The sequence below is a fragment of the Cephus cinctus genome, unplaced genomic scaffold (assembly GCF_000341935.2).
Source record: "Cephus cinctus unplaced genomic scaffold, Ccin1 Ccin1_scaffold0215, whole genome shotgun sequence".
Classification (NCBI taxonomy): Eukaryota; Metazoa; Arthropoda; class Insecta; order Hymenoptera; family Cephidae; genus Cephus; species Cephus cinctus.
Genome location: NW_014332933.1, coordinates 1,212,250 through 1,225,812, shown reverse-complemented (window position 1 = coordinate 1,225,812; position 13,563 = coordinate 1,212,250). Strand labels below are relative to the sequence as shown.

General features: G+C 42.4%; 1 protein-coding gene across 10 annotated transcripts in view; it reads right to left on the bottom strand.

The window, feature by feature from the left end:
* Window positions 1-13,563, bottom strand: part of LOC107265412 (glutamate receptor ionotropic, kainate 2) — a 71,318-nt gene that overhangs the window by 38,373 nt on the left and 19,382 nt on the right. For all 10 annotated transcript variants that reach the window (XR_001537199.2, XM_025082611.1, XM_015734853.2 and 7 more), the window contains exon 3: window positions 4,015-4,176. Coding sequence is in view for 9 of the 10 variants with exons in the window: in XM_025082611.1 (XP_024938379.1) it covers window positions 4,015-4,176 (162 nt within the window). In the remaining variant the exon portion in view is untranslated. The remainder of the gene's footprint in view (window positions 1-4,014; window positions 4,177-13,563) is intronic.

Genomic DNA, 13,563 nt, shown 5'->3' with positions numbered 1-13,563 from the left:
GGGGGGGGGGGGGGCGAGAAAAAATAAGAGAAACTCCACCAACCTCTCTTTAACTAAGCAGAGAGAAAACCCTCGGTAATTAACATTTTTTAAAATCCATCTTGCCTCGTGCAAAATTTCACTAACCCTCGGGCGTGTTTTCCTTAGGTCACTTACGAGGGAAACCGTAGATGGAAGAGAGTCAGAGGGTGGCCAAAGGAAAGTTCTTTTACTCGAAAACCCTCAAAGCTATTTAACTTTCGCATTTAATTCGAGGATGAATAAATATACCGAAAATCTCCGAGGTTATGGTGCTATATGTTTTTTCAGTTTTACAGACAAGATTTTCCAACCCTTGTACAAGGGGTGTTAAAAGTCTCTTGAAGAAACGGCGACAAAGAGACCGTTCAAAATAACAACCATGAAATATTCAATACGGCAACTGCGTTATATATGATACGGGGTGGCCAAGAAAAAAATGAAATTCACAAAGAGCTTTCGCAAATCCTCCCTGAAACAGGCTTATGGCTTCGGTCTGATTCTTCACAGGCCTTCTCTACTTTAGCCTCCTTGGCTCGGATTTTCTCTACCTTTCCGTTACGTACCTTGTGCCTCTGCATCTTTCCTGCGTCTTATACCATGCCTACTGCGCTATGCAACGTACTGTTCTAGTTTGTCTGACTAGGCGAGGGGATGCTCCACTCGATTGAATTTCGACTGTCGATTCTCTCGCGTTTTCAGACTCGACTCGGGGGATCGAGGATCCTGAAGACCCGGACCTCTCTACTGGGCCACTCTTACGGATCGGGGACAAACGTGAAGTGGGCTCCTCGAGCACGCGGGATGACGTCACGTCCTCGTCTCAACGAGGCATCGACGTCGCGACGACAATGCTCTCCTTATGCGGGACTCTGTCTATCAGCAATACTTCGAAACTGTATGACGGTAACCATTTTCAGGGTGAAACAGCCTCTAGTCGCTTTTGGTTATTTACACGGGGAATAAGGACGACGTGGAAATTTCGGAAGTACCTGTAGATACCGACAGTTTTAGTCCGAGTGTATTATGCTTGGCAGGATATATATTTTTTCGTAAAATATACAATTTTCGTTTATCGTACGTTTCCTGGATTTGCGTGGTACTGCAGATTTCTTTTTTTACCGACAGAATCATCAGGACGAAATAGCACGTATTTAATTCGCCCTGTTGAACTCTGCAATGATTCCAGAATATTTTTCTTTTACTTTAATGACGGTCCTAAAGTTCAAAGGTCATCTCGTTCCAAGGGCCATCTCATTATACCCATTTCTTTAATTGTTCCCACTCTGACCATGTATTCCAGGTATTATACTTCGGGCGGAGCGAGTACTTTTTATGATCCTTTTGTAATGGGGGACTACAGTCTCTGGTGTCCTGATTTTCCAGGACCCTCATTCCTGAGTGACTATCGCGCGCCTATGTTTCGTACAGATAGGTCCTGCCCCGCCACCTCACTCCCGAATATAACCGTAAAATCAAAAAGCCGGAGGAGCCAACCCCTGATAAGGTTTTATAGTGACGAGATGGGCCCAGGGCCAGCAACAGGAAATGCTGTCTCTATGTAAAGCAGTATCTAATATCTGTATCCTTGGAAATCGTTGCCCGTCCAAAACTTCCTGTTTCCCATTTCAATACAAAATAAAATTCCTGCCCGCCCGTCGATTATCGGAAATTTCAGAGATACCAAAAAATGGTCGCTACGTGCTTCCGAGTGAAACCTTTTTTTTTTTTCTTCCCCATCACCTCCACGATTCGGACTGTCGCGTTATTTCGGGGTTTTGTCAAATTTATTTAATTTCGTCAATCGGCAAAAGAAAGTTGGACCATGGTCGAGCACCGGATGATTTTTCGAATTTAACTTCCGGCAGAGATCTCTGTTTTTGGCAGCCAAGATAGGTAAAGCCTAGAATGGTCTCGGGTAGTAAGATAAAGAGAGCAGACGTAAAATTTAGTGGATGGAAAAAGAGCAGAAAAATCAGGACGAGAACCGTAAGACGAGATCCTTTCGACCGTTCCTTTCTTCCACTCGACCCCAGTCCACCCCTTTTTCTATTTTTTTTTTCATCCCTTATTTTTCGCGAAGGAGTATGGACATCCGCAGGTTTCTTGGCCGCGTGCCCTGGGATAATCGCTCGTAACTAATTGCCGATGAGAATGAAAATTTACGACGACGAAAGTCAAACGAGCGACGAAAAAAGAAGTCTGATGAAAGAGAAACAAAAAAAAAATAAAAAATAAAATAAAAAACGAGGGTGAAGTTGATTTTTTTTTAATTTATCTTTTTACACCACCTACTATCCTATAGCGTATACGACCGAGCGAGGTAAATCCTCTTAAATGTCATTTTTGTATTTGTTGTACACGTTGATACTCTCTTTTATCGTTTATCAGTTACCGTGCAGCATCCCGTCAGCCGAAAAGACTCGAGCGCGTCGAATTAACGTTGATATTGAATTTTATCGGGTTTACGTACCTACGTATACACACAGTAGAGGTTGTAGGTTGTAGGTCGCAGCTGTTGGGCATTAGATGTATAGTATGTGCTTTCGAAAGAGAGTGGCAAATAGAGTTCAAGGAATTCGATGCCGACTATTGCCACTTCACTTTTATTCTCTTCCTTCCACAACCCCCTTTTCCCCTTTCGCCACTCACTCGGTTTTCCACTAGCCCCGCGTCTCGCTACCCTTTCACCTTTCTTCCTTTCCCTGATCTCCTGTCCTTCCCTAATGGCCCCTAGCACCGTCCTCCACTGTACTCACATCCCGTACAAGTCTGGCTACGAACAGGCTATTTCTACTTCTCCCCGGGACTTCCTTATTGGCACTCGGAGTCATCGAGTTATTGCTGTTATCAGCCTTGATTACTTTTCGGAGTATTTAACGCCATTTACATAGCTATCCCCGGATCGTTATACGTAAATTTACATTTTAATTAATCGCCCTTAACTCGACGTTTACTTTATGGTAATTTTACACGTGGGAATGATACTGATCGCTAATTAGTCCTTTTGTCTGGATCGGTCTTTTACCGGATTATTTCAATAAGACTTTTTTTTTTAATTAGAAATTTTTTTCAATTCTGCAATACGGGTATCACGTGATCGTGGCAAATGATAAACACATCATGACTAGGGGTTGTAACTCAGGAATTTCCATGGTGGTCGCCATATCCACCCTTATAATATTCTGACGCTCCATTTGGACTTTTAGCTTCAGCCTTTTAAAACAGGGTGGGTCTTTCCCTGGCACGTGAAGCGTAAGAAATAGAGTAAAGAAAAGGAGAAAAAAATAGAAGAAAAAGAAGAAAAGACGAAAAAGAAAGGTTAAAAGTTCCAAGTAGATATCGGCGTGCCATTCGAGAGTATTCTTGGTGGGATGCTGAGAGAAAAGAGAAGTGAGATTGCAGAGGGATGAAAATGAAGGGTAGGAGGGAGTTTCCCGAAAAATCGTTCCAGGATGAGTTAATCGCACGGAAACCTTTTGCTCTGGAAATTCGCCCTCTCTCTCTCTCTCTCTCTCTCTCTCTCTCTCTCTCTCTCTCTCTCACACTCCCGATCTCTCCTATCCTATTCCGCGTCTTTATCTTTTAACTCCTAACATCCCCATGGTAACGGCCTAGAGATTTTACAGATGGGGATTTCCACACACGTTCTTGGACATTACGTGGGCTCTGAAAGACGTAACGAGTTAATATACTATCAGGGTTAATATACTATACTAATATACTATATAATATCAGGGTGGAAATAAAATTATTGAAAAAAAAAAAAAAATTCCGAAATTCATCACGGTAGAAGGAAAATCTGTATTTCTCCATTATTAATACGTCTATTGTCAGTCTTAGGTTTTGTCGTTTCGTAGATATGTGCAATAATTATTTTTAACCTTTATGTCTAATGTTATTTTAATTAACAAAAAATTATCCTCCCCAAAGAGCGTCCTTGCAAGGGTTAAATCTGCTTCCGTTTAACGCGATACGTGATAACGAGTAACTCACCCTTTTTGGATGCGTGAAACGAATCATCTTTGGGGACGTATTGGACGTCGTAATGCAACGTAGTCTTGGGCAGTATAATCTTTTCCCTGTTGATCCTGGAGACTGCGTACTTGAACGCCAGCTCGATACTGCTATCCTTTTGGTCATGAGTGAATATCGCACCTGAAAATTCAAAGAAGAAAAAGAAAAATATCAGACATCAGAAGTGAACCGAGCAACAAAAAGAAAGATTCAAAGGATTTTTAGTTGCAGAGACATACAAAGCCCAATGGCATTTTGGGTTGGATTTTGAAAAAAAATGTTATCATCTAATAAGGAACAAAGTTTATTCCCAATATTACTAGTTACTGCTGCTGTAGAGCAGCTGTTAAGGAGACAGAGAGATGCGGATCGAGAGATAGAGAGAGACATTCAATATATTCCCGATTCGCGCATGTACATTCCGATATCAAAGATACGTGACGCAAGTCCAAAGATAGTCCTTGGAAGAATACACGAGTGGCTATGAGATTTTTCCCAAGTCAGCATCCACTCGATATCCAGGAAAGCCATTAAGAGGAGGTGCATATAAAACTTGGCAAAAATCGAAAATCTCTTCCCAAGCTTCTCACAGTTCGACTTTCGCCAATACTTCCTCCGGGCGAGGAGCAAGCTCAGAGAGAGAGAAAGAGAGAGAGAGAGAGAGAGAGAGAGAGAGAGAGAGAGAGAGAGAGAGAGAGCAACCTATAGAGTGCCAAGAGTGCTTTTCGCGAGAGAAAAGAAAGGCGAGTGTGTGGGGTGCATAGCGCGGAGGTTAGGGTTGGGTTGGGGTCGCTTAGATCTGGCTGGCGCAAGATCTGCATTTCCATGGGAGACTACCCTTTTCTTAGCCCCCCTGTCCTCGAGTGCCAGAGCACACTCATTTGCTAATTGCTGATCGATGCTGCTGATGGAGTGCATCTGGAGGCCGATGTCAAGGACTGCGTAATGGGGCTCGCTACTAAAAGGGATACCGACGCCGGAGACGACGCCTCGATCAGGGGCGTCCGTTTGTCCTGGGTCTTGTCAAGAGGGCCAAACGATTCTCAGCTCCCACGTAAAATTCCTCTTGAATTAGTTGGACGATGCCGCGAGGAATCTCGGTCGGAGATTTCAAATTTTTTTTTTTTTTTTTTTTTAATACTTCCTTCGACCTTCTCTCTTTGACTTCGCCCTCTGGTCAGGAAAATACATTTCAGCCTCATACAATATACATACAGCTATCTCCAAAGTAATCCTCTCAAACGCCTCCAGCTGTTTACCATACGGACACTGGATGTTCCCTGCTCTTTCGTGTCTTTCCGTAAGAACTCGGCCGCATTCGTAAATACCCGGAGACCCTCGTGCCAGTAACCTAGAACCTCAGGGCGATCGTCCTGATAGCTGCTTTGATCTTTCGACGTCTCTTCAATGACGTATGCAAAGAGCTATCTGAGATTAGCGCCAAGGTGGATCCCTTGGCGTAAGGGTTGCCAATGAAAGGAGGGGCGCAAGGGGTGACTGGGGTATATTTTCACTCTTGAAAGATTCGTATCCAAGTGTTCGTTTAAAAATAGGTGCATTCAAGCTTTCGAGAAAGCTATAGCATCGCCTGATCACGATGAACTTGTCTCTTATTTCCCTAGGTCCAAAGTATAATATATTGTTAGCCTCGTGAGAGATAATCTCATTCACTTTAATTCACTGATTAGAATTCGCTGAGGGTCCTGGAACCAAATTAATTAGAGTTAGGTATACTTCTGGTCCAGGACCGTCGATATTTCCGCGTCGAAAGACTTATGGGATTGCCATGGTGATGGTGATCCTCCTCCAGGGATGCTGGGGAGCTCGGAAGACCTGGCGTTAATTAATGTATTTCTATCACGTAAAGGGTCATTTAAATTTTGTCCAGTTAGGATCGATCGTCTACAACGGTCGCTTTATTTTTTATGTATAACCTGTATTTTTGGACTTTTCGCAACTCCGTTTAATATAACATGTATATCCTGCATGAATTTGCCCCATCGTTAGGTTAGGTTATGCCACGGGATCTCCCGGCCAAGAAGAAGTAGTAGATGCCTCGTGAGGTCAGACGCGCACGAGGTCGTTTTACTGATGAAAGCAGCCACGAAGTCCAGCATACGAGGCACCGGGAAGAAACTGCCTGAAAGTAACTTTACTCTCGGGTAGCTTTTACACGGCTGGGAGCTTGGGCTCTTGCGTGTCCTGAGTTTACCGGAAAATTTTCCGAGCGGCCGAGACTCGGCCTTCATTACGCAAGAAACTTTGAACGGCACGTGAAACGCATCGGGGAGAGAAAACCCGTTCGCCGTAACTTTTATTTTCTCTTAACTCTCTTCTCTGTACCTTATTTATCCGCCGTTGATTTCGTCCGATGCTTGAGGTAATTTTTTTAATAATTTTTTTTCTTCAAAATGTATGAATTATTATAACTTATCTTATCGAGACGAAAAAACTTGATCGATCAAATTTGAATTTTTTTTTTATTAACATCTCATCGACTCCGTTGCCACTGTAGGGAAAAAGGGCATTTGCTTCCCTTTAGCTTTCTCAGTCTTCGCAATCCGTATTGCCTGCAAGTATTAAGTATTAAACTGGTATTAAATGGAAAAGTTTCTGTAGCATAGAGAAAAGTGATTTAAATGTTGAAGATTTTCAAGATGGGAGATGGAAGCTGCTGTAGGCTTTAGGTGGGAAGGAAGATAGGAGATATCACTAGGTAGATAAGAACGATGCTGGGGGTGGGACGGAATAATTTCAATTGCCAACGACAGTTTCGGAACTAATGTTAAATCTTGGGATTGCAGCTATGAATAATTATAATTCTATTAAAGAGTTAATTAATCGAGCCAAGAATCTTTAACGGTGATTCAGTCACGGATGCCCGAGACAAGAAGAAATTAATTCGGATGCACAGTCGGGTGTATTGGAAAAATTTTGTATATTTTATTGGCAAAATTGTTCGGTCGTAATAATACATTTGTACGGTAACGTCTTCCCAGGGCAAAAAAAAAAAACGCAAAATTGCGAGGATCGATTCCTGCAATTTCGCTAAATTACTTACATTCGCGAAAAATCTGTAAAAAGTATAAAGGGACCTCTATTCGTATATCTAACGTTTGTCTAACTTTTCTCGCTACGATCCTCCAAGTTTTTAGGATGCGATAACAGTCCTGGCCGATGGGACATTTTCGCAAGTTTCACCGAACCAGAGTTTTTCCCAGATCTATATATATATATATACACACACACGTGTAAATGTGGTTCTTCTCATTGTTTTTCCTTTTTATCGAGTCCCAACCGTATGGCTATGCGATAACACTACGTAGAGACATATACTATAAACCTCAGAAATCGTGTAAAAGTCGTTGCGATAAGTCCTTGGAGAATTGAGGAAATCGAGAAAATTGGGGGAAAAAAGTAATATAAGGGAACAAAAAGGAAGAGAAATAAAATCGAAGGAAAAGTATCAGAAAGTAGGGAATGAGTAAAAGAGGAAGCAAAAGAGAGAACGAGAGGACAAGCAGACTGTGTATTTACTGTTGGGAAGTAAAGAAACGGTGAAAAACTAGAAAATAGGAAATGTGGGAGGGAGGGGGGAGGGGGGAGGAGGAGGAGGGATTACTTGGCCGGAAAGCTTAACGTGTGGTAATTCCTCGGATTATGGCTGCCACGTTTTTCTCCTGTCACACTTGGTCTTCCACACATAAAGCAGCGCTACAACGTTACTCTTTACGCGGCTCTCCGGCCCTGACCCATTCTCTTGTTGTGCTATGACAAATGGGCCATTTTACGTGAAACTACCAAACGTGAGCCGGGACAGAGTTCGTCTGAAAAATTCACATTGTCGCTTTTCTCTATCTCTTTCTCTTCCATTCCGTTTCCATCTCTTTCTCAGTCTGTTCTATATTGACTGTCTTAGTTTAACATCCATCCCTCCCCTCTCCCCCTCTCTCTTCTCCATTTCACTTTACATGATTTTCGGCCAATTTCACGCAGACGTCTGCTCTCAATTTACATGTAAAATTCCTCAATAACTCCGATCCTAAATTTGAGTGCTGGTAGGATTTTGATATTTTTCGAAATTCCATTAAATATAGATACTTATTCGAAATTTCCTTTCGGGATCACAGGAAGAGAGGAAGCCGTGAATTCTCGCCTCTGGAATAACGTCGCTGCACTTTACATACATATGTAACCAACCGCGTATGCCGTCATCATTCTCGTTTCCAGGAGCGAGCAACTTTTCCTGGCTATTTTCTGAAAATCTATAGCTACGTCACTAGTTGAAAACTCTGAGGTCCAGCATATCGGTATACGCGGTACAGTATGTAGGTAAACCAGAAATATCCTGCAGGAAAGGAAAATCCCGGTTATATTTTATTCTTCCGGCAGCGAACCGACTATAGAAATAAACTGGAACCGTCGTCGTCTACGACTGCATTGTAACTATGTGGAAACTTTGGTCTTAGACGAAGAGATTATTCCAACAGTTGGAGAACCGCACCAGCGTCTCTGACTGGGAATATCCTCTCTTGAACAAGTAAAATTTACTATACCCCGTACAGGTTAATTTATCGTATGGATATAGAAATTTGACAATTTTCACCCTTTTCGCTCTATACCGACCAACAGCCATTTGCGTCCGGAGGGATAGTATGGAAATTCGTTATTACTTTGAACTTGATATACAGTAGCTGCCGGAGCCATTTTTCATAGGGATTTTCTAGTGGACTCGTTATAATTGATACCCGATATCAGTGTTCTGGCTTGTTTGAAAATGAGCCTGGCGACAGGCAATCCTATATACACCCGTAACCAGTTGGGTACACTGGGGGCTTTGGACTGGTCAATTTTATTGGAAAACTGCTACGCCCAAATGGCGTCTCTCATTGTCCTCGATTAGGACCAATTTATGAGAAGCTGTAACCCATTTCCGTCGCAATCGCTTTCGTTTCCTGTGAACGTAACCTTAATTCGATCTGATCGAAACCGTATGAGCGTGAGTCAGTGACAATAGCTTTTTAGCTCCAATTTCACTGCCTTCGACTAATACCCGAGTTGAGGTTAGTTGCAACTGTTAACAGTAACCTATTGGATTTTCGAGAATTTTCTAAAATTGTATTACGAACCAAAATTTTTTTAATCGTTCCAATTTCATACAGTGATATGGTTTCGTATAATCTATCGAAATGCGGTTTTGCCTATTTGACTTGTATTACTTTTTGTTTTTTTTTTTCGAAAAATTCTATAGTATCTCTAATACTCAGGGAAGTCTGAATTCCATGGTTTTATATAAAAAAAAATGGTCCATTGAATATTCGCGATTTCCGACTCAACGATTAGAGTTATTATGAAGATAAAAAAATACTGATAATATTTATCCAAATATTTATCAAACTTCCTATTGTATCATGTGTCAACATTGTTTCCAGCTCCTGTAGAGTTTGCGGATGCCTGGACCAATCCTGTATGCTTAAACCAACAATGCAATCTGCTCGTCTACCTCTCTATCTGTCTCTGTCTTTCTCACGGTACATATCCTATATAACTATGTTTATATAAGTCATATATACTCCATACGTCCTGCATGTCTATTAGGATTGCATGGTTTCCTGTTTCCGCATAAACCAGACTAACAACTGGAATATCTCACGAGGTAAAAGGGCGCGAATTTCAAATATCAAGGAATTCGAAATATTGCCAAATTCTTTAGGTAAATTATGAAGTTATTTAAATTTCGCGTAAGACGAGTCTGGATCAACGCGTACACAGTTTATTTATAATTGCAGCCAAGTAATTGCGACATCATGCGTACATTCTTCCGTCACGATAAGGATAATTAATAGTTTACACCTATCAACTTGAATTAACGCATTAGTTGCACTAGTTAGTTTCCCTGCCAGTGGCTACAAGCGCTACTAACGAGTTATTAAGCTAATGCGACTCGTTAGTGGCTGTCCACAGTAGGAACTTAACCACTAGCTATTTTACAATTTATTATATGTACTTTTGCCTATTCGCCATTTTTCCTCATAAATTATTTCTCACTTCATTTCTCTCCTGAGAACAATTTCAAAACAGCCTTAATGACCGCCACTTCATTGTAGTTCCAGTGCAGGGACGGACGTGAATGCAGATATTTTTGCAGGAGGGACCATTTTTGTTTTTAATATTTTTTAACGCGTCATCGTTGCACATATGGAAAAATACATTCAGGGTAAAATAGAAGGTCATAGGGGGAAGATCGTTGGCTGAGTTCTTGCTAAGGGAAGCGCATGCAGACTTTGGGTCAAAGGTCAACCTTCATTATCCTTCCATGGCTTGACCATAAAATGCAAAATGCAACCGCGCTCTGTGTTAAATAATTCAAAAAAATCATTCATGGTTACAGCAAAAAAAGTTTATTCATATCTTTCTGAGGATGTCAATGCCTAAAATTCCACGTGGTAGGGGAAGCACGTCATAAATTTGAAGATAAAAAGGAACGTCAGAGATCGATACACGGGTTTTATGTATCCGAGGTGGTTTTTTATTTTTATTTATTTTTTTTTAAGATACCCGTGTCAGAGTTCAACAGGGGGATGAAGGTTAGGAGAGTAGAAAGGAAGCGAAACAAAGGGATGATCGGCCGGTGGTTCTTACGCCGGTACGACTTGCCCGAAGGGTGGGAATTCGAACCTTTGGAGAGGAATCCAATAAGATCTCAATAACCGCAGCAATATGCCTCTATTTCTGAAGCCGTGTGGTTGGCATACCTTCGGCCAGGTTACACGGTAAGAAACCACAACCTTGTATCACGTTTCCGTGCTTCCCATGAATACGGAATCAACCCCGAGAAAATCCTTTTTTTTTTATTTCGAACTGCTGGGGGTTGTTGTGGCGAGGATAAGGGTAGCCAGTGGATCGGCCGAGACTGCAGGTTCCTTCTTATCCCTCGACTCGGCCGTGCTGTAAAGGCAAGAGGAAGTATCTTGCACGTCTTCGGGGGATGAACTTTGATTGGCTGATTATCGGCTGCAACTTTTACTCGATCGCTTTGGGCCACGATGTAATGTAAAATTTCAAAGGGTGTCGTCAACTGCCGCGACTGGCTTTCTGGTAATTTTTTTTTCTTTTTTTTTCAGGGATCATCCTGAATTTGTAACCCTGTTTTATTCTACGTGTCAGAGAATTCGTAATACCGACTACAGGGTTGGAATATAATATCAGCGTGGCAGGGACCGATAGCGTAATGAGATGTAAGAGGGTTGATTGGGGGTCGATTTAAAATTTGTGTAACGACTCCGTGAAATTCCAATAATGAAATCGCTCGAAACGGTGACATCTGGCGTCCTTAACTTATTTAAGGAATGACAAACCCTTAGTAAGCTCCAGCTGGAGTTTTCATGAATTCCGTGTCCCACCGAAATTCGACTGTTCCCTCGTTTGGCAAAAATAATAATTCAGGGGGAAGCGAATGGTATGCGATTATGTGTGGAAAGAAAAAAGTGTTTGCGAAAGAGAAAAATAATTTGGTGCTACGAGGGACGACGTCTCTCTTTTTTCTTTTTATACGAGATCCAGGAAAACGACAGAAAGGAACGATGGCTTAATGGCGTTTTCAATCGGATATGTCGTCAAAGTGAATCGTAAGGGAGTTCGAGCGAATATGATCAGGACAATGGACACAATGAGAGTCGATCATTTTCTAGTGGCACACGATTCCCTTTTTTTTTTCATCCTCTTTTTCCCCATTCTTCTTTCCCTTAGTTCGTTCTTTTCTTTCTCCACGAAATCCTCTTTCTTTCTCTCCTTTTTATATCATTCCATCGGAATTCCAGATATACCCGACTCAACTTCAGGTCGAGATTTTCTCATCATCGACTCAAGGGCAACCACTCGAATCCCCGTATAAGAGCACTTTACGGGAGGATTCGAATTCGTAGATTTTGTTCAGCCATTTAACGGCGCTTCGATTCTGCCTTTTTACGTTCCTTCGGTTATTTAACGCTAACACGAAGTCTTAACGAGAGTTGGCTTACTTATACGGCGCCACCTTTGGACGATAAAATTTCCTCGATTCCCGACGTCGTTTCGTCTACCGATTCGACAGTTCATTTTCGACTGAAACGATCTGACGCACCGAGGGGAGCAGAAACGAAAGAGAGAAAAAGAGACGGAGATAGACTGAAGCTCCATTAAAACGGCAGCAATCACGTGACCCGTGGATACAAAAGAAAGATCGAAAAAAAGTTCGCAGATTTGACTGCCTGGCAGTTCGCAATGGCCACGATTGCTGAATCTGACGCGCGAGGGTGGGCAGGCGCCGGTGATTGATGTGGGAATATTATAAATCGGACTGACGCGCAGCGAATCGAACATATAAAAAACAAAAGGTGCGAGAAAATGAAAGAGTCGGATATATAAAAAAAAAGAATTTCGTAACAAAGTAAAAAGTTATAACACCCCGATGCTGATCGTTTATCGATCGAGGCCCGAGAAGAAAAGTCGCCCTGACGCTTCGATCAAGGGAAATGAATATTGATAAAAGAAAAAAAAAAACATTCATTTTTTGTCTTTCCTTTCCCCCCATCTTTCTCCATATATTTCATCCCCTTTCTTTTTCGACAACCTCCACCAACCTGTCACGACCCTCATTCCACCGAGCGGGTTAAGTTCACTCAAACGAAGTCTCGACACTTCATCCTGCAGTTTCTCCAATCTATTAACCATACTGCAGCTTCCGTGCTACCTGAGAGAGACATAACCTCCTTTAGCTTACAGGGGATGATTTTCTATCCCAAAGATTGCCTAGAAAAATCAGCTTTGCCTACCGCACCTTATTTCCTGGCAAATTTCATGTCCTATCAAAAGTTGCATAAGGCATTATGCAATTCCCCAGTAAACCATCAGGATGCGCGCGCAGATTAACAATTCCAGGCAGGCCAGGCAGCCGAGGGTCGCACCGAGTCTTCCGGGCTTAGTCGCCGCCTCGTGCAACGTTAATTGGAACAATTACCGGATAGAAATAAAAAATCTCCTTGGTCAACTGCGCAAATGAAAATATCCAACTGGCTGGACAGTTTTCAATGAGTTACAACTGGTCTAGACTACTCGCGTATCTCGTAAAACGACCGACCCTTGTAATCCTGACGGGGGTCACGTGCCTTAATTAGGTGCTAATCACAATGTCCCAAGTTACGACATTTTCGACACCCACCCTCGAATTTCAAGGGTGGCCGGAAGAGGGAGAAGTGGGTGGGTGGGGTACAATCCTCTTTGCCAGTCTTCTCCTCGGTTCATTTAATTAAGGTCATTAACCGCAAGCAATTAGCATTGCTACCCCTTAGGAAAAGCCACCCCTCTTCATCCACCCGATGCCTAACGGTAGTTGATTCGACGATAGTCGCGCAGGGACATAATTTCCCGTTCGCCCAGTAAACGACAAACCGCAACCGGAAACTCCTGGTTTGGACAACGACAACCTCTAACTGGGATGCCGACCCCCAATCTCTCCGAGGAGGACCGACCCACCCTTACTGCAACTAG